This window comes from Meles meles, chromosome 15 (genome assembly GCF_922984935.1).
Source record: "Meles meles chromosome 15, mMelMel3.1 paternal haplotype, whole genome shotgun sequence".
NCBI lineage: Eukaryota > Metazoa > Chordata > Mammalia > Carnivora > Mustelidae > Meles > Meles meles.
Genome location: NC_060080.1, coordinates 19,396,095 through 19,418,546, shown reverse-complemented (window position 1 = coordinate 19,418,546; position 22,452 = coordinate 19,396,095). Strand labels below are relative to the sequence as shown.

Genomic DNA, 22,452 nt, shown 5'->3' with positions numbered 1-22,452 from the left:
CTCTGGATTCCATTCGCCAGGTCGCAGTGCCCTGTTCTCTCTCGCACACGCTCTCCTGCCGTGGTTCAGGGCCACACCTGGGTCTGCTGTCCCCTCCTCAGAATACGGTGTTGGGTCTTTTCGCCTTTGGTCGTGTTCGCATCACAGCACTTGTCATTATAATGATTTCTGAGGTTCATCCCAAGGATGTGTCCCAGTTGAATGAGCCACTTCCTGGGCATTTGGGCCTTCTAGTTCTTTGCCACGAGTGTGAGTGATGGTGATGGTGAGTGATGGTGCCTTGAAGTCTTTCTGGCATGTATGTCTTTTTACTTCTCATGGATTATTTCTGTTAGAAAAATTCCCAGGAGAGCCGTTAATGGACCAGAGGCCTGGAACATTCTTATGACTCCCAGAACATATAGTAGTTGCTGTTTTAGGAAGAGTGGGCTCTGCCTCTATGCTGGGGAGACCAAGCCACATCCCTCAGCTGCTCCGGGTGGCCCTGTTCCCCTGTAGGTCTAGCTGTGTTTTCAGGGAAATTGGGACTGTGGTCCGGGGTACAGAGGCACCTCGCAGGACTGGCCTGGTTCCCAGGTTGCCCAGAGAGGCTCTTCTGGAGGGGCAGGGCTCTGAGGTGGGGTCTGAGCACGGGAGAAAGGCCTGATCCTGCAGGTGCTGGTTGCCGGGGCTGGTAGGCGGATCGGCCGGGAGTCCAGCTCAACACTGGGACTTTCCTAATCCTTGGTGTCCCGCGACCCCTCCCTGCACACACACCTGCGTGCTTCCTTCCCTGGGGTGGTGGGCCCTCCTGCATTCCCCACACGTCTACCTCTTCTTCCCCTTAGCGAGCACCTGCACACACACGTGGTGGGGTCCAGGAGGGGACAGGGGGACAGAGGGAGCGCAAGGCTGGGACATGCATGGAAGGAGGGAGCCAGCTTGTCTCCCCTTCATCATTGGGCCCGGACCAGACAGAGTTCCTAGGCCTGGCCAAGTGACCCCAAGGACTTTCTTCTCACCCTGGACACCCCACTGGGGCTCTTAAACTGTCATAAACCTGTGGGCAGCTTCAAGGCCCAAAGGATTTTAGGCCTCGTCTTTCTGAGGCACCTGCTGTCCCCACACCCTCAGGAGCGCTTCTCCTCAGGGGACATAACAGCTGCAGTGTATTGAGCGCTTGCTGTATACATGCCCTATGGTGACGAGTCACTTTTCCTCCTGCTTTGCCAATCAGGAAATCAAGACCAGGGACAGTGAGAGTCACGTGGTGTCACCCCGTGTCTCAGTGGCGGGGCCTGAGCTGGGCCATGGGGCCCAGAGCCCAAACTCTTCCCGGCCACGCGCTCCCGTGCCTGCCAGCCTGGATTCCTGCCCCAGCGCTCGCCGCCTTCACCCCTCCAGACTCCGTCAGCTCCCCCCAGGCTGCCCTGAGAGCTGGCGGGGCCCCAGGTCTCTGGCTTATCTGGAAAACTGCCCTTGTGGCCCCCGTTCTGCCCCAGCTGAGTGCTTGCTCCTGCCTGGGGTCAGTCCGGTTTCCGAAGGCCCCTTACCACGCGCGGGCAACGGGCAACGGGCACAGGGACTGGGCCCTGTGCTCCTTCCTGGGCTCGGGGGGAGCCACGGCAGGGCACACCAGGCTGATTTTGGCCCCTCATTCCTCGGCAATGGCGCCTCTCGCGGGGTGGTTAGCCGTGGGAGCCCCATGGCTGTGGAAATGCGAGAAAGGTGGTAATGGCTGTGGTGCTTCAGGCAAGAGCCGTGCCCCGCATGCTGGGCCGAGGGCCCGCCTGGTCCTTATGGTGTGATTCGCCACAAGAAGGAGGGACGGGTGAGAGGGACTTCCTGTGGCACAGGGGTGAGTGGGCCGGGGCTCTGGTCTGCAGACAGTCGTGGGAGCAGAAGGGAGGGGCTGCCCCTACCGCAGAGCCTTCTTCTCCCAGAGCAGGTGAGGCCCCAGCCCTCTGCCTCATGGGGGGCACAGGCCTGGGCTCCCGAGAGCCTCTTGGCTGCCTCACTCTGGGGAGAAGAGCAGAAGCTCCACACTGTGGTTCTCCTACCCCAGAGAAGGCGTGTTTGATACGCAGGGCTGGGGCCTCTGGCCTCGGGGTCCGCTGAACACAACCGAGAACAAGAGCCAGTGGGACCCGCACCCTCCCAGGCCCTTGTGGAAGGCGGGGTCCCCCACTCCTGTGCCCACCAGCACCCACGGCCTCTGTTTCTCTGTGGTCCTGTGACGCCTGGACTGGCCCCAGGCGCCAAGGACACGAGTGGCAGCTCTTGGTTTCCTGGCCACCCCTGCACCAGCAGCGGGCCGGCTAGACACAGTGCTCCTGGACCCCCCGCTCCTCCCGCCTTACCCCTCCCTGTCCGTCAACCTGGTCAGCACGTGGTCCAGTCCCTCAGAATCACTCCAGCAAGGGGACAGACCCAGGCATGCCTCTCCGTCCCCTCCCATTCCCGCCGTGCCCACCCCCCCCCCCCCCGCTTCTCCCAGGCTGCCCTCAGCTTTGCTGCCGCGTGGCACAGGCCTCCGGAGAGCCTCACTGGAGCTACACTTCCCGAAGCCGTTGACGCTTCTGGGCTTCCATCCCGCAAACCTCAGCTTGAGCCGCAGCCTCAGGTTTCTCCCCACCATCCTTCACTGCCTCCCCTTGGGGGTGCAGGGCCGTGCACCCTTGTTGACGCGGCGCCCGGCCTGGGCTTCCCTGTCTGGCTTCACCTCCTCCTGGGGTCCGTCTCCTGCCCCGGCTCCCAGCCCCGCAGCCGGCTCAGCCTCTGCCTGCAGTGTGTCCCCAAACCAGCCCTGTCTGTCCCCTCACGTTTCTCTGCCTCTCTGGTCCTGACTCAGACCAGCACCTTCCACCCAGAAGCCCAATCCACGGGCCTGTCCTGCCTGCTTGGTGCAAGCCATTCCCAGGCCCCCCTCTGCCTGGGTGACAGCTGACTGTCACCCTGCCCCACCCCGCTGTGTCTGCCCTGGTCGTTCTCTGCAGCTTTCCAGAAGGAGTGCCCTGTTCCTCGCCTGGCACCCGAGGCCCTTTGTGGTGCAAAATGGGGGTCGGCAGACGTTTTCTAGAAAGGGCCAGGAGAGCCCTTTCAGTTTTGCAGTCTGTATGTTCTCTGTCACAACAACTCAGTTCTACTGTTGGAGGGAGAAGACCCCCGTAGATGACACGGAAACAAGCGAGTGTGGCAGGGGGCCAGCAAGACTTTTGTGCAAACAGGCAGTGGCGGGATTCGCCCAGCAGATGGCAGTGTGCTGACTGCGTCCTACCCGCCCCCCCACACCACCCCCCTCCCCGACGCCCCCATCCAAACCTACCTCTGGAACTGCAGTTCCCTGTTTCTCCCTCCACTGAAAGACTTGCAGGTCCCTGAACCTGGGGTCCTTAGGTCTCTGTGCCGTCTTATGTGGCTCCCTCAGACAAGATGTTCTCAGCATCTTAATCTTCAAGCCTCACTTCCAGGAAGCCCTCCTGATTGCCCCTGACACCCCAGGCTGATTCTGGCGCCCTTCTTTCTTACTCCCCTGCTCTCCCTTGCTCATCTGGGCACATACCATACCGTACCGCAGTGGGCACGCTTACCTGTCCCCCATGAGACCCTTAGCCCTCTGAGAGCAGAGACTCACTCCTTTGGTAGCTTTGGTACCCAGAGGGCTACCTGGCACATGGTAGGTCCTCAGTCACCTCGAATCAGAATTCTTTTCTTTTTTTTAAAGACTTTATTTATTTATTTGACAGACAGAGATCACAAGTAGGCAGAGAGGCAGACAGAGAGAGGAGGAAGCAGGCTCCCTGCTGAGCAGAGAGCCCGATCCGGGACTCAATCCCAGGAAACTGAGATCATGACCTGAGCCAAAAGCAGAAGCTTTAACCCACTGAGCCACCCAGGCGCCGTCGAATCAGAATTCTTAAGTGATTGCTCTGTGCAAGGTGGTGTGGATGACACAGGTCCTGCCCTTGGGGGCTCCCAGCGACGTAGGCACTGTCGCCTTCCCCGTGGCCTTAAGGATGTTCTAGAGGCACAGAACCAAGCGTGGGTTTCTTCATGAGTGTCTGACTCCCGTCAGGGCCTGAAGAAGCTCAGTCACAGGACGCTGCTGCCTGGGCCTCTGGCTGCTTCCCCACGTGGAGTCTGCGCGGAAGGGCTCTGGCTGACGTCTGCCGCCGGACACGTCCGAACCCGCCTCTGGAAGGATGCCCGCCAGACCTGCCTCCCCACTAACCTTGTCCTCCTCCTCGCAGGAGAACCTTATGCTTTCCATCCTGCCCAAGCACGTGGCTGATGAGATGCTGAAGGACATGAAGAAGGACGAGAGCCAGAAGGACCAGCAGCAGTTCAACACCATGTACATGTACCGGCACGAGAACGTCAGGTGCGCCACCCCCGCGCCCGAGCCCGAACCGCAAGAACGGGACGGGGGCTGGACTTTGGGGTTCCAGAGTCCTCCCCAGGCCTAGAACCGGGCCAGCCCCGCCATGTGAGCCTCAGCCCCTGCGGGAGCCTTGGTGCTGGCTGATGCTGGGGCTGAGACATCCGGGCCGTGTGGTCCAGCCCGTCATCCTACAGACATCACCCCGGGCGGGGAGGTGACATCCGGGAGGTCATCCAGCCGTTCAGGGCCAGCACTGGAGCTCATGGCCATGCTTCTTCTAGGAGGGGTGGGCTCCCCCTGGAGCCGGGAGCGGGCAGCGTTGGGGAAGGGGGCCCTGTTGAGGGGGGCCCACAAAATAGCAGAGCCCTGAACCCATCCTGGAAGTGTAGGATCTCACTGCTTTGAGGCCTGAGCAAGGTCCCCGTCCGCCGGGATCCTGGCTGCTGGTGCTCGGTGTCTGCAGCCTCATGGCCGCGGCCCGCCCTCCCCCCGCAGCATCCTCTTTGCGGACATCGTGGGCTTCACCCAGCTGTCTTCAGCCTGCAGTGCCCAGGAGCTCGTGAAGCTGCTCAACGAGCTGTTTGCCCGCTTCGACAAGCTGGCTGCCGTGAGTACCCGGGCTCGCCTGGGTTGGGGGCCCCCTCGGGGCACGGGCCGGGCCCTCCCCGGCGCGCCCGGTTTCCTCCCGCCATGCCAAGGAGGGACTCAGAGCCACCCGCACCCCGTCCCTTCAGAAATACCACCAGCTGCGGATTAAGATCCTGGGCGACTGCTACTACTGCATCTGCGGCCTGCCCGACTACCGGGAGGACCACGCCGTCTGCTCCATCCTCATGGGGCTCGCCATGGTGGAGGCCATCTCGTGAGTGGCGGGGCCGGGGCAGGGGCTGGGGACCACGGGAGAGGCAGGCCTTCCTGGTGCGCACCCCGGGCCCCCACGTCAGGCGGGTGCCGTGTGGGTCGGCAGGCCGCTCGGTGTCCGGTTCTGGGCCGCGGGGACGTGGTTCACATTTGTCACGGCCGAGGGGCTGCAAGCCTTCCACGGCCTCCGAGGGGCCCAGCCTCCATCCGCCGCGGTTTTCTGGAGAAGTGGCAGTCATGGCGAAGTCTGTCACACCCCCTCATGTTTGCTGGGACTCTCCTCTCAGATCCCCTGTCCTTCTCTCGGTGTTTTCTCACTGTGAGCCTCCAGGCTCATCTCAGAAAGTCCTTGTGTGGCCACGTGGGACTGGAACCCTGGCTTCTGCTCTGGGCTCCCAGCCAGGGCTCCTGCCTCCGGTGCTATGAGGCATGAGGACATGTCACTTGTCCTCACACTTCCCATCGCTATCCTACTACAAGCACATTGGAGGCCCTACCAGGCAGGCCCTGGCCGGATCAGACCCCCAGAGGGAAGGGGGCTCCTTGCTGAAGCTTCTCCCCTCAACCACGGTGGGGGCCAGGAGGGGTCACCTTGCCACTAGAGGGCCGTTTGTATTGTTATCATCTTTCGGATTAGAGCTCCTTTGACATTGGCCTAGAAACAGAGGCTGTGCTGGGGGCAGCTTTCCCAGCTGCACGTGAGCCCGCCGTGGTGTCCAGCACAGGTGGCCGCGGGGAAGCAGCAGCCTTCGCTCTGTCGTCTCCCGCCCGCACCCCATCACACGAGCCTGTGATGTGGAGTCTGGGCGCAGGCCGGCGGGACCCCCAACCGCAGGTTACTCAGTTCAAGTGAGGCAGAGAGCCGTGGGGAGCCCGGGAGTCCCCTCGGCCTGGGGGGGAAGAGCCCATGCAGAACTCCTCCCACGGGCCCAGAGGGCCGGTCACCTTGCTACAGCCAAGCCTGAGCCCCCTCCTCTCCATGTGTGCCTGGCAGGTACGTGCGGGAGAAGACGAAGACGGGGGTGGACATGCGTGTGGGGGTGCACACGGGCACCGTGCTGGGGGGTGTCCTGGGCCAGAAACGCTGGCAGTACGATGTGTGGTCGACCGACGTCACTGTGGCCAACAAGATGGAGGCCGGTGGTATTCCCGGGTAAGCAAGTGTTCCTTCCCAGTGGGGAGGTGCGGGGGCTGAGGCAGGGGTTTCCTGGATGGAGCTCTTTCCTGGACTCGGTTGGTCAGGGTAGACACCCCCCGAGGGCAGTCATAATTCATCTCTCCGCGGTGACTCCCCAGAAACGGGTTCATTACCCCCGACAGCCGTGTTGTCGCTAGGAGCCCATGAAGTACACACCTCACCGCAGAGTTGAGGGCGGCCTTCCGAATTCCCTACCTCCCTCAGTGCTCCGGGCGGCCGAGGACATGTCCTCCCTGCCTCATGGGTGTAGCGCTGAGGCTCAGAGGGCTGGGTGGCCTCCCCTGGGGTCTGCCGGCCTGATGGGTCTGACAGGCCTCTCGCTGCCGTCCAGGCGCGTGCACATCTCCCAGAGCACCCTGGACTGCCTGAAGGGCGAGTTCGACGTGGAGCCAGGCGAAGGGGGCAGCCGCTGTGAGTACCTGGACGAGAAGGGCATTGAGACCTACCTCATCATCGCGTCCAAGCCGGAGGTGAAGAAGACAGCTGCCCAGCATGGCCTCGGCGGCCCGGTGAGTCCCCCACCCACCCCAGACCGGGCACGGGAAGGCGGGTTCTAGAAGCTGGGCAGGTAGAAGAGTGGGCAGGGGCGTGGTAAGGGGGGAGGGGGCGTGGTGCCCTTGTGGGGGGCGGGAGGAAGCAGGCTCTGGGGAAAGGAGTGTGCCTGGCTCCTTCAGGTTGACAGAGGGGAGGCCCCGGGAGGTGTCTCTGTGGCCCTGGGATGTCAGCTGCTGAGGACAGGTCTCCCCTACATGGGGGAAGCAGTCAGAGCCATGGGAGAGCCGTGGGTGCCTAGGGAGAGAGTTCCCAGAGCTGGCGATGATGCCAAGGAGGCCGGGGGCAGGCAGTGGGGTTGGCTTGGTCACCGAGGGGAAGAACTGAGGCCGGGAAGGTTTGCTGGGTGGGAGATGAAGAAAGAGCAGGACGGAAGCAGTGAAACCATCCTGCCTGGTCTCGTCCTGCCCTGGTCTCGTCCCTGTGCTGCTTCCCTGCGTCCCTCAGCCCCGATGCCCTCAGCAGCTGCCCCGCTTCTCCCTCCCCGTGCTGGCCTCCTGGCAGGCCGTCTGGTTAGGAGCCACCAGGGGCCACTGCAGAAATGGGCTTTCTGTCATCCTCTGCTGAACCTGGGAATTGTTTTGGTCCTTGTAACTTTGTGCTTAGGAACCCACCCGTCATGGGAATTGAACGACTAAGGAGTTTGGTGCTCTCGGGGTTGACATGTGGTCTGAAACCGTCCCAGGGCTGGGGCTTTGCATAGTAATGACAAAAGCAGAGAGTGAGCTGGCCTGGGGAGGCTTCAGGGGCTGTGGCTGAAGATGTGGTCCGTGGGGAAGCTTTAAAAGCAAACTACACACCTTCTCCCTCCCCGGAGATGACTCGTCTGTTAAGTTTAATCCCAGCCGCTGTTCCGGGAGTGCTTCTGGGCGTCCAGTAGCTCATTCTTCAAGACAGCCCTGCGAGAAGGGGGCTGTTGTCATACCCACTTTGCAGAGGAGGAAACTGAGGCCCAGAACTCCGCAGGCGAGTTGCAGATCTAGTAGGCAGCAGAGTAGGGCCCGGCCCCCGGCCTGCCGGCCACTCTGCCTCCCAGATGCGCCTGGGTCGCTCCCGTGTGCGGCTCACACAGATTCAGCACCAGGGGGACGCACGGGTGGGTGGGCCACCGCCTCACTCCGAGTAATGTAAAATCCCCCCGGCGCCCGCGGTACAGCAGAGGACAGCTCAAGACGGGTTGTGCTGCATGGAAGGTTTGAGCTACAGTGAAATGCTCCAAAGAACTCAGAAGAGTGGGAACCGGTCTTTCAGGAAATTCGGAACTACGGAGTAGAAAGGAGAGCGCATGAGAGAAGACTTGACCTTGCCCCCAAATTAACAAGTCCTTTGTATTTGTAAGAGTGCTGCGTGCAGAACTTCAACATATTCCCTAGCACAAGTTAAACGTGTGTCTTCGAGGCTGTTCTACGAGACCGTAATAGACAATACTTTAGGAAATCAGCGACTTTTTTTTGAAGTGCTTGGAAATTTATAATTTCTGGCATATAAAACTTTGTAAGTAGAGAAATGTTCTTCCTTTCAAAAATTACCCCCAAATCGGGTTTTACCAGGGACCACCATGAAGTCACAAAGCAGCAGTCAGGTCTTTGGGACACTCGTTCCCATTCGTTCTAATCTTGTGCTGATTCCAACAACCCGTGCACGGTGTGAAATTTGGGTCCGGCATTGTTCACCTGACACCCCCACTCCGAGGGTGCAGATGAGGCCACTGAGGCACAGGGAGCGCAGGCAGAGTGGGCTTTAGGAAGCTGTTGAGCTTGAGTTCTTAGTCAGCTTCCAAAGGAGAGAAGGGTTGAGCTTGTGGTGGCATCGCTTCAAACGTGATCAAACGTGATCACCGAAGCTTTGAGCGAGGAGGATGGGGCCCGCGCGGAGGCTGCGGCCCGCACGGGACGGAGCGCGGATGGCAGTGGCCGGCACACTGACCTTGCCGTCCGGGGTGCCCCGTCACACGCGTCAGTCAGCGCCACTTCTGATGGAAACATGGACAGCGTTCTCTCTTCAGCACTTCTTTCCGTGACATGTTGTGGCCATCGAGGTTTTCAGTATTTTGTAAAGTTGATTTTTAGCGATTTCTTAATGCCCCTGCCTGAAAAATTTCTTGAAGTAGGAAGGCTGGGTGAAGGGTTCTGCACGTTGGAAGTTTTATTCCTGTCCCCGCTCACTCACCTCCTGACGCCCCTGCCCCCGGGGCACCCTCCCTGCCTGGCTCTATACCCGGCTTCGGCCCCCTTCAGCTCCGTGGGGGCTCCTGGTTGACCGGAGCAGTGAACCCTCGCTCAGGCAGCGGTCATCAGGCTCTTGTCAGATGCCCAGCGCGTGTCAGCCCTGCTGAATCTCGGGGAGCTGGAATGTTTAGCTGTGGCATCTCGTCCCACCACCCCCCCCGTGTCCCCGTGTTCATGGCAGGGCAGTGCACGGGTGAACCACGCATCACGGCTGGTGTAGCTCGTGTGGCCAGCTCGGTGACTGTTCCAGAAGTCTCCACCCCAGCCGTATGTGGATAAGGCGACATCTCCCCGGGTCAGAAGCAGTAACACATGGACGATGTAGGGGGTGACACAGGTGTAGTGGGGGGGACGGTGGGGAGAAAGAAGGAAGGTGGTGCAGAGATCTCCTTGGAAAGTCACAGCAGCGAGCGCAGGTCCACTTGCAGAAATCTAGGCCCGTGGGTCAGCGCATCAGAGTGATGTATGGGGAGGAGAGAGGAGAATCCCCGCGAGCCCTTCCTGCTGTTGGAGAGCTTCCAGACCTCTCTCTGCCCTCCCTGCCCTCCCTGCCCTGTTGCCAGGCTCACCCAGTCTCCTTGTCTCAAATGCCACCTCTGACAACTCCTGGGTCTCCACCTCAGGCCCAGCGGCTTGCCCGCACTCACCCCTGTACGAGAAGGGGCAGCTCCGTCCCAGGCCCGGGGCCTGCTCATCCCTCTGTCTGCCCATCTCCTCGGCGGCCACTTTGATCTTTCAGCAGCTCAGACCAAACACCAAACACGGGCTTGAGCCCTGTCTCTACCAGCCACAAGCCAGCTCTGTCGACCCTCCTGTGAAGGAGGGCTCTAACCGCCGCCCCCCCCCCAAACCCTCACACCTGCCACCACCCCCCACCGTGAGCCAGGCAGGGCTGTGCCTGTGTGGTCAGATCGCGGGTCTCCAGCCAGTCATCCTGCTGCTGACCCGGTCCTGCCATCCCTTCTCCACAGCAGGCAGTTCTCCCGCAGAAGCGACAGGGGACATCCTATCAGTGCCTTGGTCTCTGCCTCCCTCAGAGGGAGAGCCAGGTCCCGTGGAGGCGGGGAGAGCCCGGTACAGCCCTTGCTCTCCTGTCACTCATGGCTCTGGTGGCAGCGCGGGCCTCCAGGCAGGGCGCATGCCTGCTGCAGGGCCTTTGCACCAGCTTCTCTCTCTTCTTGGGGAGGGGGAGAGGGGGTTGAGGCATCCCCCCAGGAGCTGCAGGATTCATTCCTTCAGGTCATCACTGAACTGTCTTCCTCACGGTGACACCTCCCCTGACCTCGTTACCATCTCGCTCCCCAGCGATCCCTGAGCCCCTTTCCCGCTTTACCTCTCTCCAGAGCAAGCACTTCCCCCTTCTTCCAGACTGTACTGATTTGACTGACTTGCCTTCCTGCTGCCTTTCCTCGCTAGAACGTGAGCTCACACAGTCAGGAATTCCGTGGGTATCCCCAGAAGTTTAGGGATTCGGCCAACGCTCATGAGTCGAGAGGACTGTTCTGCCGTGTTACAGGGTTTGTCTTACTGTCAAGGAAAAGGACTCGTCACTGGGGAGACGGGCTTGTGGGACCTAATCAGACTTTTGGAAGGCATTTGTCAGGTTCTACGACCGACAAGGACCTCTGTGGGCCACTGTGTCGAGCTACTGTTTTCGAAATAGGAGTTGGAACAAGAGGGTCTTTCTCTGCTTAGAAGAATTCCAATAGTAGAAACAGATACCGGCAGAGTGCGGCGTTTTAAAATTAATGTCCTAGAGGAGGAGTCAGGTAGTGACTTTTCTTAGCCTCCGGACTTCTAAACTCCCGCCGCAAGGTTCCAGACGGAGAGCGGACCGAGCGGGTCTGCCGGGGCGGGCGGGCGGGCGGGCGGCTGACTTTGCGCTTCTTCCCGCGCAGGCCCTGCTGAACGGCGCCCCGGCCTCCTCCAAGCCCGGCTCCCCCGCCCTCATTGAGACCAAGGAGCCCAACGGGAGTGTCCACGCCAGCGGCTCCACGTCGGAGGAGCCCGAGGACCAGGATGCCCAGGTGCGTGTGTGGTGAGGGCCGGGGCGTGAAGGTTGCTGGAGGAGGTGTCCTGTGCGGGACTTGGACACCTGTGGCCACCGGCCCTGGCTCTGCTCCCTTTCAGCAGTGTCCCCTTGGGTGTCACCTCCTACCCTGGGCCCACGGTCTCCTCAGTAGTTCCTGGGCTGAGGGTGGGTAGGGACAGAAGAGGCGTTCAGCTCGGAGGCCTTGTCTAGCCCTCCTGTCCCAGCATCCTGTGGCTTTGAGGTCAGTGAAGACAGCTATGGAAAATTCTGTAGGGTCTGACGAGACCGTTGCGGAAGTGAAACCTCAGAGCGGTCTCACCCGTCTGGCGAAGTCCAGACTCCACAAGTCCTGGGCACAGATGGGGCATTTCCAAAGCAGTGAACATGCTCCCCGCCGAGGGCGGGGTCCTTGCTGGGAGAGCTGCCAGGGCCTGCCCTTGCCTACGGGGCTGCCCGGCTACATTCACTGACGAGGGCAGCTGCCCTGTGACCGGAAGCCCGGCCTTGCTGAGGAGAGCTGGCCGGCAGCACCCCATCCTCACTGTCCTGGTCCCTCTAGGTCAGGCTCTGCGGACCGAGAGGGGACACAGGGCCGGGAGCTGCTGGGTTTTTCTGGATCACCATGACATTCAGCAGCTTTTCCCTAGCGTGATTTTCTTGATGCAAAGTGGAAATACAGACCCGACGTGACTCAGCAACAAGGGCGCCATGGTTTTAGCAGCCTCTGGCTTTCCTGTCCTCACGCTCAGCCACTCTCTCCCACGCAGACATCAGGGACACAGGTTCTCGGTGCTGGAGCAGATCTCCCACGTCATTTTACAGGGAAGACAGTTGGAGCTGGGGAACACGCATGACATGGGTCCTATTGTCAGCCAGTGGCACCCGAGCTTAAGGCCGGGCCATCTTGGTTCTGGCTTCCGCGTGCGCTCTGGACCGGTACACACAGCTCTGACGGGCCTAGTGTCCCTTGTTATTTGGGCCGATGATCACAGTCTGGATTCCCATCTCTGGAGCTGAAGCATATCCTTTAGGGGAATAAAAATGGTAGCAGGTTCCCCAGCCCCACCAGCCTGCTAGTGACAAGGGCGTCCCTTCCTCTCCGAGCACTTCCCCCCTCAGACCTTCCTTCCCCAGGTGAGCTTGTTGTGTGTTCCTTTAAGAGCTTCCGGAAGCCCAAGGGTTGGGGCGGGGGGGTCGTTCACCTCCCCAGGGATAACCAGGGGTGACCCCACGGCCCGGTGGCACCCCTCCTCCTAGCAGCACAGCGGTCTCACACCGCCGTCCCCCGCTCCCCGCTCCCCGACGGGCTGCTGTTAGCAGGGGGTCACTGCAGAGCCCTGGGGCCGGGAAACCAGGAAGGACTGTGGTTTTGGGTCCAGACCCAAGCGGAACACATGCGTGGGGGCACCAGGAACCCTTCCCACAAAGTGGTTCCTAGAGCGGAGGGCCTAGTCCTCCTGAGTGTGATTCCTTTTGTTCCCCTCCCCGGACCACCCGCTTCCCTCACCTGGCGCACTGGCTTGCCGCAGGCCGACAATCCCTCGTTCCCCAACCCGCGCCGGAGGCTGCGCCTTCAGGACCTGGCGGACCGAGTGGTGGACGCCTCTGAGGACGAGCACGAGCTCAACCAGCTGCTCAACGAGGCGCTGCTGGAGCGAGAGTCCGCCCAGGTGTAAGTGGTCCCCCTGCCCGCACCTCGTAGGCCCTAGCTCGGGGGTCCCGGGGGTCAGCCGTCCCGGGTGGGGACCCTTCTGGTGGGCCAAGGCAGGTGTGACATTTGTGTTTCCTGGGCCTCGTTTCCTCTGCAGAGTGAAGAAGAGAAACACCTTCCTCCTTTCCATGCGGTTCATGGACCCCGAGATGGAAACCCGCTACTCGGTGGAGAAGGAAAAGCAGAGCGGGGCCGCCTTCAGCTGCTCCTGTGTTGTCCTGCTCTGCACCGCCCTGGTCGAGATACTCATCGACCCCTGGTGAGGGGGGGCACGGCAGGAGCCGCGAGGCCGGGAGAGGGCGAGGTGGTGAGCGTCCTAGGCCAGGCGGGAGGGTGTCGGTGCCTCCGCTGGAACGTGACACTGGGCAAAAGCTCGGTCTCGTTCTCGCCTCCAGTGGAGCCGCCCAGGTGATTCAGGCCCAGGTGTGGCTAGGACCGTGCCCCGGACCCCCTTCTTCCTGTCTACCCCGGGGTTCTAGAAACCAGGTTCAAAACCAGGACTGAAAAAGCCCAGGGACAGAGAGGGGTCCAGGAGGTTGGAGATCTTGGCTGCATGGGCCTGAGTGGTGCGGGGACGAGGTGACAGAAGACGGGGACACTCCTCAAGCCCAGTCGTCAGGGCTGATCTGGCTTCCATCTCTTGCTTTGTCTTAGCAGATGGATTTCAGACTCTGGGTGTAACCAGATCCCTGGCACCCAGCAGTAGGTCGTCCGGGGCAAGGAATGTTCTAGAGTCCTCGCCCCAACTGTTGAGACCCAAGTAGAGGGCAGCTGCCCGCCCCTCCCTCCCCGTGCCCCCCCAGCAGCTCGCTCCTATGCGGGGTTCCCTGCTCCCTGTGAAGGGAGGCAGTGGAGACCTGCCCCAGCTGTAGCTGGGGGAACCCACGGGGAACTGTGAGGAGACCTGGACTTCGTCGCAGGTTCTAGACACAGCTTCCTTGCCAGTCCGTTGCACCGCTGTATCACCAAGCTTCCAGAAGCCAGACGATGGTGGTGCTGACCGCTTGAAGGTGGCACGTCTGCCACTAGCCCCTGGGCGGGCCGGGTCACATGCGTTCATTCAGCGCACAGACGGCGGCTACTCCGTGCCAGGCACCAAGGGCCCGGGATGTGCAGTGAACACGGCGCACCAGCCCCCCGGCCCTCGTGGAGCTGATGCCCTCCTAGCGGGCATCAGAACGGGTGCACAGGCAGGGGCCAGCGGGGCGGGTGAAAGTGAAGAAGGCAGCAGGGATGCGGGCGGCGAGTTTCATTTCGTCTGCGCTGCCTCTGCCTAGCGCGGGGCGGAGCGGGCTCACGCACGGGGGACAGGGCGGTTTTGCGGCAAAGACCCAGAGTCCGGGAAGAGGTGACTGAGAACCAGGCGCTGGCCTAGCAGCGGAGGTCTCTCTCGATCCAGATGGTGGGGGTCGTGCGAACGGGGAGCATTTCTCAGTCATGAAGGTGGTGTTCAACCGTGAAGCTCCAAGCGGTGGCCCGGGGGTCGCCCTGCCAGCACCGCCCCCGCCCCTGCAGCCAGGGAGCTGCCCTGTCCCATGCTGCCCCCTCACGAGCACAGTGCTCACCCTGAAGATCCCCCAGGTCTTCACTGGGCATCCGCGCCCCAGCAGCAGGGGAGGCGCACGTTCCCAGGCCCTGTGCTCGGCTGGCAGCTGCCTGACTCGGCCTCCCTCTCGCCTGTGCAGCAGGAGGCAGGAGTCGGTGGAGTCGTGGGGCCACTTGAGGTGTGGGCGCAGAGGGCCTGCTCTTCTCCCTTCTTAACTCTCTTAGCCCTCCCCCCCCAACCCCGATCTCACTGGTCCCTCTGCCCCCCTCCCTGTCGTCTCCCTGTTACAGGCTAATGACCAACTACATGACCTTTGTGGTTGGGGAGGTTCTGCTGCTGATCCTGACGGTCTGCTCGCTGGCTGCCATCTTTCCCCGGGTAAGAGCCACTTTCCTTGGGCTCAGGAGCCTTCCGGAGGCGGAAGGGGTGCGGACGGAGTTTTGCGTCCCGACTCCTTACGAGTAGACTGTCGTGTTGGGACAGCGCAGGCATGTGTCCATCCATTCATTCCATGTCACTCACTCGCATCTGCTGAGCCCAGACCAACGGGAAACTGTAGGGCAGCAGTGGAGGCCCAGCTGGAAGGGGGCTGGCCCTGATTGTGAAGGACCGGGAAAGCCGACAAAGGGACTGAGGTTTCCTCCTGTAAGAACTGGGACGCCACGCAGTTTTTGATCAGAATGACAAGAGAAAAGCAGTGTCTGAGGGGAATGGGTCCAGCATGTGGCTTGCCGGGTAACTTGGAGGATTTCGGGTGACCTGACCCAGGAAAGGCAGGGGCAGCCAGGCAAAGACGGCTGCCCCGAGCCTCCTTCCCCGCCACGGCCTCGCCGCTGCGACTTAACACGGAGCGGGCTACCGCTGGCTGGTGCTGCCCACAGTCTCCTGGGCTGGTCACTGTGACTGCTCCAGATAGGGCTCCTGTGTCTGGGGGCCCTGCTGTGTCACAAACACCTCCAGAGGGACTGACAGCACCATGATCCTGCGCTACCTTCTCAGCTCTGCCAGTTTTCGGTTGACTCACAGGCAAAGGTCTACATTGTAGGTTCCTGGGAGGTAGGGGAGCAACCAGAGTCAGTAGTCACATTTATGGGAGAAAAGACCATCAAAAGTTCATGGCCCCTGAAATTCCATTCCTTCTAGGCCTTTCCTAAGAAGCTCGTTGCCTTCTCAACCTGGATCGACCGGACCCGCTGGGCCAGGAACACTTGGGCCATGTTAGCCATCTTCATTCTGGTCATGGCAAACGTCGTGGACATGGTGAGCTCCTGCGGTGCCTGGTGAAGGGACCGCCCCCACGCCCCCGCCCAGTGGAGAAAGGCTTCTGTATTGGCCAGTATGAGCAGGTGGTCAACCAGTCCTCCCCCACTAGACACAGGTTTAGAGTGGGACTTAGTTCCCTAAACAGATCACCTTGGCCAAGTGGAGGGCATCTTCTACCCTAGAAACCTGAGACCGACCTGTTTCCCCCAGCTCTTAGCTCTCCCAGAGTCCAAGGACCCAACCCCAGGCCCCGTGGCGGACGTTGACTCATTGAATCTTTCTAACATTCCCAAGACACTGGTATCATTATCTACAGCTGCAGAGCTCAGGTTAATTCACTTAAGGTCACAGTCAGTAAGTGACAGAATCAAGGATCAAGCAGTTCTAGATCCCAGTCCTGTGAGGAAACGCTGTCTCACTGCTCAGGGGGCACAATGTTCGCGAGCATTCTGCATTCTTATGGATTCCCCACGGCGAGGCTAGTGTCAGGCATCCAGCAGCACCGGGGTTCTGGAAGAGCACGAGCAATGCTGTTTAGCACTCCGCTAAAGGGGACCCCCTCTCGGGCCTCCATCTACTTGAACGTTGCCGTACCTTCCCGGAGCCCCAGTGGCTAGGGGCAGACAGAACATCTCTGCTCTCGATTCATGGAGAAGCTGCAGGTCTCAAGGGGGCAGCCAGATGCTTTCTTGGGGCTGGGGGACGGCCGCTGGCAGCCCGGCGCTGCGGACTCAGAGCCACCAGGCAGCGACTGAGCCTTAGCAGCTTGGAGCTGCAGGGGACGTTCTCGTCAGTCATCACAGTCCCCCAAAATTTTGGCTGTACTGTATACGTGCTCTTACAAAGTCCTACTTTTTTCAAATAAATGTTACATCATTTGCTTTATTTGCTCTGGAGACTTGTTCTGTAGCAGCACAGGCGAAAAGGCCCTCGGGCCAGCTGCTCCGAAGTCCAGTTAGGATGCCAAGTTCGGAGCTGCAGAACCTCATGAGCCCGGGTCACGCGGCGCCTGAGCGCCGGGAAGGAAGCCTGAGCCCCCCGCTGCCTGAGCACCCCTGGAGCCTGGCGCCGGGTGTGGGGACCGCTGTTTAGCAGGGTCACGGACACTGTGCAGGACAGGATTTCGAGATCCCGTGCCAGGGCAGGGGTGAAAGACCAGGGCGGTAGGACAGCTTTTCACTGAGAACTTCCCCGGGGCTGGCCGAGCACCGGTGGGTGGAAGTTCCTGGAAGCAGGTTTGCTGCGGCAGATGGACGGACTTGCCATTGACTTACGTCTGCCAGGCAGCGGGCCCAGGCCCCAGAAACGGAGGCATCTGAGCAGAGACTGGCTGCCAGGCGGCGAAACCGGGACCGAGGCCCCCTGGCTGGCCCCGCGGCCCCTCCTTAAGCGACAGTGAGAAGGGGCAAGAGCGCGTTGTACGGGAAACCTGAACGCTGGAGCCCTTGCTCTGGCCGTCCCGCTTGCTGAGCGCGCTGCTGGGCGCAACCCCAGCCTCGGGGAGCGCTTTCTGTAAAGGTGGCCACACTACAGATACTTGACGGTTTTCATAAACACCGGATGAGATACGGTTTAGCTCTTAGCGGGAACTACTAACTTGCATTGTTCCTTGGTAGTTGTCCCATCTGTCAGTGCTTCTGAGGGAGCTGTGGGACGTGGTGGCCACGACCCAGCCGCCTCTGACGGGTGTCTGCTGTCCCCTCGCGCCCCGTGTCCTCCCGCCCCCCGGACCTGGCCTCCAGCTCAGCTGTCTCCAGTACTACACCGGGCCCAACAACGGCACCGCAGGGCTGGACGCGGAGGACGGCTGCGTGGAGAACCCCAAGTATTACAGCTATGTCGCCGTGCTGTCCCTCATCGCCACCATCATGCTGGTGCAGGTCAGCCACATGGTGAAGCTCACACTCATGCTGCTCGTCACGGGGGCCGTGGCCGTCGTCAACATCTGCGCCTGGCGCCCCATCTTTGATGAATACGACCGCAAGCGCTTTCAGGAACACGAGTAAGACGAAGCCTGTCTGGGGATCTGTACCGTCTCCTTCCTCCCACCCCGAGTCCCCACTTCCAGGTCCCAGGCCTGGGGCTCATCAGAGGACGGTACGGGGCCGGGGTTCGCGGCTTCTCACAGATACGCCATTAGCGGGCTGTGACCCTGGGGTAGATCATTTCATTCTCGATGAGCGGATGGTCCTGGCTCCCTCCGTGTTTGGCTGTTGGGTGTCAGCCACTTGTCCCCAGGGGGGAACTGAGGGCGCTACGCTCTGTCCTGCAGCTTTCCCGTGGTCGCCTTAGAGAAGATGCAGGGACTTTCCACCCCTGGGCTCAACGGCACTGGCAGGTAAGGGCAGCGGCTTTCCCCTTCTTGGTCGGGACTTAGTCGCCCTCTCTTCTGGAGACAAGAGAAGGCCATGATCTCACCCCTTCAGAGGCACACGATGTGGGATATTCATGAGAGAAGGGCTGGAGAGAGGTAGAATGATGCTGGTCTGGACCCTCCGGGGCCAGAGCAAAGCAGGGGAGCAGAAAGTGCGCTTTAGCGGGCGGGACAGGGCTGGGTTGAGGTGAGGAGACGGACAGCAGATGAGGAGGAAGGAGGACTGCACCCAGTCTGGAAGGTTCAAGGATGTAGCTTTGCTCCCTGCTGCACGGCTATCTCTGGGGCCGCAGGCAGGCCAGTTTTTTAGTCTATTTCACATCTTTAAGAGGATATTGGACTAGAAGTTCTCCAAGGTCCCTTCTAGCTCTAATGTTTTAGAATTTTGATTCAGTGACTTGATTAGACCTTCAAATTGAAAAAAAAAAAACAGATTATGTAACAGAATTAGGGCATAAGAACGGAATAGGCCCTTCCTAAAAGAAATCTAAGTGGCCACTTATAAATGAAAGGCATTCACGTAATCACGGATGTGAACATTAGGACCACAACAAAAGACCACTACACACCTATCAGTTTGGCAAGGACGGAGAAGTCTGGTACTATCAAGTACAATAGTGACTCATTCCTGTTGGGAATATAAACCGGTACAACCATTTTAGAAAACAATTTGGAGTTATTTAGTCAAGTTGCAAATAGCCCTACGAAACAGCATTCCCACCAAGCCCTACATACGTCACAGAAATCCGTGCACACCTCTCCACCCCGGGATGCGTGCACAGTCATCCAGCCCTGTCGTTCGTCACAGCTGCACATACACAGGAACACACAAGCGGATGAAAACCCAAACCACATCAACAGCAAGTGGCTACACACGCTGTGATACATTCATACAACAGACTACTGTATAGTAATGCAAAGCGTAGCTCCATACAGAAATGTGAAGTTATTAAAAAAGAATCATACCCTCGTATGTACCCTCATCTCATCACTGCAACGCCAGGCTCTCCTTTCTCCAGAGGCTTCCATGATTGCACCTACAGTGTTGACGTAACATCTGGGGAGCCCTGAGGTGGATTCCGGGAGGGGCCAGGGCTGGGCTGCCTGTTAGGAGCCCAGTGATTTAAGAAAGATTGACGTGTGGGAGTCCGGACTTGCTGTGAAGGTGCCTAAGGAGCTGGGAGGAAAGGCCCAGGGTGACAAGAAGGGCCCAGCCCCATTGGAGGGACTCAAGCTCCTCTCTGGCCCACAGGCTGCCCCTGGTGCCCTCTAAGTACTCCATGACCGTGATGATCCTCGTCATGATGCTGAGCTTCTACTACTTCTCGCGCCACGTGAGTGCCTGCACGCCCTCCCCTCCCCCTTGCACACAACCCGGCGGGCTCCTGAGAGGGCAAGCTCGGGATCCAAGAACGCGAGCTCCTCGGGAATGCTGGTTCCCTTGTGCAGCCTGACACGTGGCCCTGCCTGAGCCATCACCCCCTCCATTTTCTGGTTTCCTCCCTGTAATACAAGAAGAGTTCTTTGCCTCTTCCTCCTGACCGCCTCCGGGATGCTGAAGCAGAGCACAGAGACTAAAAGCCGAGGGGAAAATCTGTTTCTTGGTCCGGGGCCCGTGGGTTTTCACCCACCCTGGCTCTGGGGGTCACTAACACACCATGAGCTAGAAGGGAAAGGGAAAGAAGCTGATGAAGTTTTGTTTGCTTAAAAGGAAGATGGAAAAAGCGAGCAGACAAGCAGACGGGGTGGTGGGGGGCGGGGCAGTAGCTCCCGGAAAGCCCAAGTGCCCCCCAGTGGTTTGCCAGGGGAAGTACAGCCTTCCCTAGCCACTTGTTGGCCGATGGGGCCCGCCGGAAGTGGGGCTCCACCCTGGGCTAGGAGGTCCCCACTGCTGCCACCAGCCTCCCAGACACACCCGTAGCTAGAATGAGGCCCCAGAGTTAGGCCCCCACGTACCCAGAAGGCTCTCGGAGCTCTGCACAACCACGGCGAGGCCGGGAACGCCACCGAGGCGTCGTTGCTTCTCTCCGCGTCATCGTTCCTTGGCCACTTGGCCGTCTTCCTGCGGGTGTTTCCCCCCGGGGAACCCCTCCGAGTTCCGCTCCTCGCCTTTCCGTGAAGGGGCCGGCTAAAGCACACACCTTGGCCGCGTCTGTCCACAGGTGGAAAAACTGGCGAGGACACTGTTCCTGTGGAAGATTGAGGTCCACGACCAGAAAGAACGTGTCTACGAGATGCGGCGCTGGAATGAGGCCTTGGTCACCAACATGCTGCCTGAGCACGTGGCCCGCCATTTCCTGGGGTCCAAGAAGAGAGACGAGGTGAGGGCTGGCCTCACACGGTCGCAGGCAGCCAGGAGGCTGTGTGTCTCCACCTGGCTGTCGGCAGCAGACGCGAGGGCGGCAGCGCACAGGCTTCCGGGAAGGGCGCCGCTTCCACGTTTTCCGCGGCCACAGGCCCCTGGACGACCCCACCCTCTGCCAGGGTCGTCTGCTCACACAAGGCTTCTGACGCCTCACTTCCCGACTCCACCCACCCTCCTCCGCACAGCCAGGGCTCTTACAGGGCCCAGGGAAACTCCATCCGAAGTCGCGATGGGCCACGTCCTCACGACTCCCAAGTTGGCGCGTCCATCTAGAAGGCGGAGTCCCCCGGTCCTGGGGTGGGGAGGATTCATTCCTGGGCACCGACCCCACCAGCGTTTCTTTGCACGCTCCGGCCCTGCCTCTTAGGAGCTGTACAGCCAGTCCTACGACGAGATCGGAGTCATGTTCGCCTCCCTGCCCAACTTCGCCGACTTCTACACGGAGGAGAGCATCAACAACGGCGGCATCGAGTGTCTGCGCTTCCTCAACGAGATCATCTCAGACTTTGATTCGGTGAGTGCCCGCCTGCCCCTCTCGCCCCCACGCCGGCCCGTTCCGGGGTCTAGCTCAGGCCCGGCCGCAGCAGTCGGAGAAGCAGCAGCTACCCCAGCTGCTCGGCTGTCCCGTGTGCGCCTCTCCCGGGAGCGCAGGAGCTTCTGCAGCCTGGCGGGTCTGCGTGGGGAAGGCAGGAGCGGGGGGAATTACCTACACGGCCGCAGCGTAAGGACTGGCCCAGGTAAGATCCGGAGGCACCGGACTCCTCCAAACCTGATTCAGATTCCGAAACTGTCTACTGGGTGACTTGTGTTGCCGAGGAAAATACTTTTCCATGTAGGCTCAAGCACCCTAGGGGCCTGGCAGTTTTGTCGCATGTTAAGGTGACAAATGGAGGCCCCGTCAGCAAGTCTGCCTAACATCATGTGACCGATAAGTGGCAGGAGAGCTTTTGTCGGGTCCTGTGGGGCTGCCGTGAACAGGCACATCTGTCACTTAGTTGGCTCATTTATCTCATTGGACTCTGCTGACCTTTCTCTCCTCTTTAATACTGGCCTCAGCTGCTGGACAACCCCAAATTCCGGGTCATCACCAAGATCAAAACCATCGGCAGCACCTACATGGCAGCTTCAGGAGTCACCCCAGAGGTCAACACCAACGGCTTTGCCAGCTCCAACAAGGTAGCTAAGCGCCCCCACGGCTGGAGGGGATGGGGCGCTGTCTCCCGAGGCAGGAGCATGGCAGTCCACGGCTCGCGCGGGAAACAAGGAGTCACCAGGGTAGCTGACGTTAGCGAGCACTGCTGGCTCAGTGGGTCCCCCATACACACTCCACCAGCACGTGATACAAGCTTAAAATTAGGTTTACTGGCCCACTTTTGTTTTTTTTAAGATTTTATTATCAGAGAGTGAGTGCACAACAAGGCAGGGAGGCAGGCAGAGGCGGGAAAGAAGCAGGCTCCCTGCCGAACAAGGAGCCTGATGTGGGACTTGATCCCAGGATCCTGGGATCATGACCTGAGCCGAAGGCAGCGGCTTAACCAACTGAGCCACCCATGGGTCCCTTTACTGGCCAAGTTTAAGGGACAGAGAAATAGGCTACACAACCCCCCTCCACCCCTGCAATTTGTGCCCAGCTTAGGCCAGGCAGAACTGCTCTAACCGTGGCCATGCTCCCTTCACGCTCTAGATTTTCTACAGAACTGGGGAGTACACAACCATCCATGCAATTACGTGACAATGAAAACATCCAGGTTGGGGGAGCAGTTCTGATAGCAAAGGGGGCTTCAGAGCTCACTGGCCGGCATCAGCCTGTTCTTCTGTCCTGTCGGACTTGTGGAGCTGTTTACAAGAGGAAATGAGCTGTGGGCGCCCAGGTCCCAAGAGCTGTTCTTAAACTGTTATCTTCCTATTTGTCTTTCAACTGTCCTGTACGATGTAAATACTACGACCATCTCCATTTTATGG

The 22,452-nt window shown here is 60.1% G+C and overlaps 1 protein-coding gene across 1 annotated transcript in view; it reads left to right on the top strand.

Moving 5' to 3' along the window:
• ADCY3 (adenylate cyclase 3) overlaps positions 1-22,452 on the top strand; it is a 78,508-nt gene that overhangs the window by 53,188 nt on the left and 2,868 nt on the right. The window contains exons 4-19 of the mRNA XM_045979367.1: positions 4,230-4,360; positions 4,856-4,967; positions 5,095-5,222; positions 6,216-6,374; positions 6,751-6,928; positions 11,098-11,226; positions 12,761-12,903; positions 13,040-13,201; positions 14,779-14,866; positions 15,632-15,748; positions 17,494-17,753; positions 18,024-18,089; positions 19,378-19,459; positions 20,288-20,446; positions 20,858-21,004; positions 21,547-21,666. Of these exons, the coding sequence (XP_045835323.1) occupies positions 4,230-4,360; positions 4,856-4,967; positions 5,095-5,222; positions 6,216-6,374; positions 6,751-6,928; positions 11,098-11,226; positions 12,761-12,903; positions 13,040-13,201; positions 14,779-14,866; positions 15,632-15,748; positions 17,494-17,753; positions 18,024-18,089; positions 19,378-19,459; positions 20,288-20,446; positions 20,858-21,004; positions 21,547-21,666 (2,181 nt within the window). The remainder of the gene's footprint in view (positions 1-4,229; positions 4,361-4,855; positions 4,968-5,094; positions 5,223-6,215; positions 6,375-6,750; positions 6,929-11,097; positions 11,227-12,760; positions 12,904-13,039; positions 13,202-14,778; positions 14,867-15,631; positions 15,749-17,493; positions 17,754-18,023; positions 18,090-19,377; positions 19,460-20,287; positions 20,447-20,857; positions 21,005-21,546; positions 21,667-22,452) is intronic.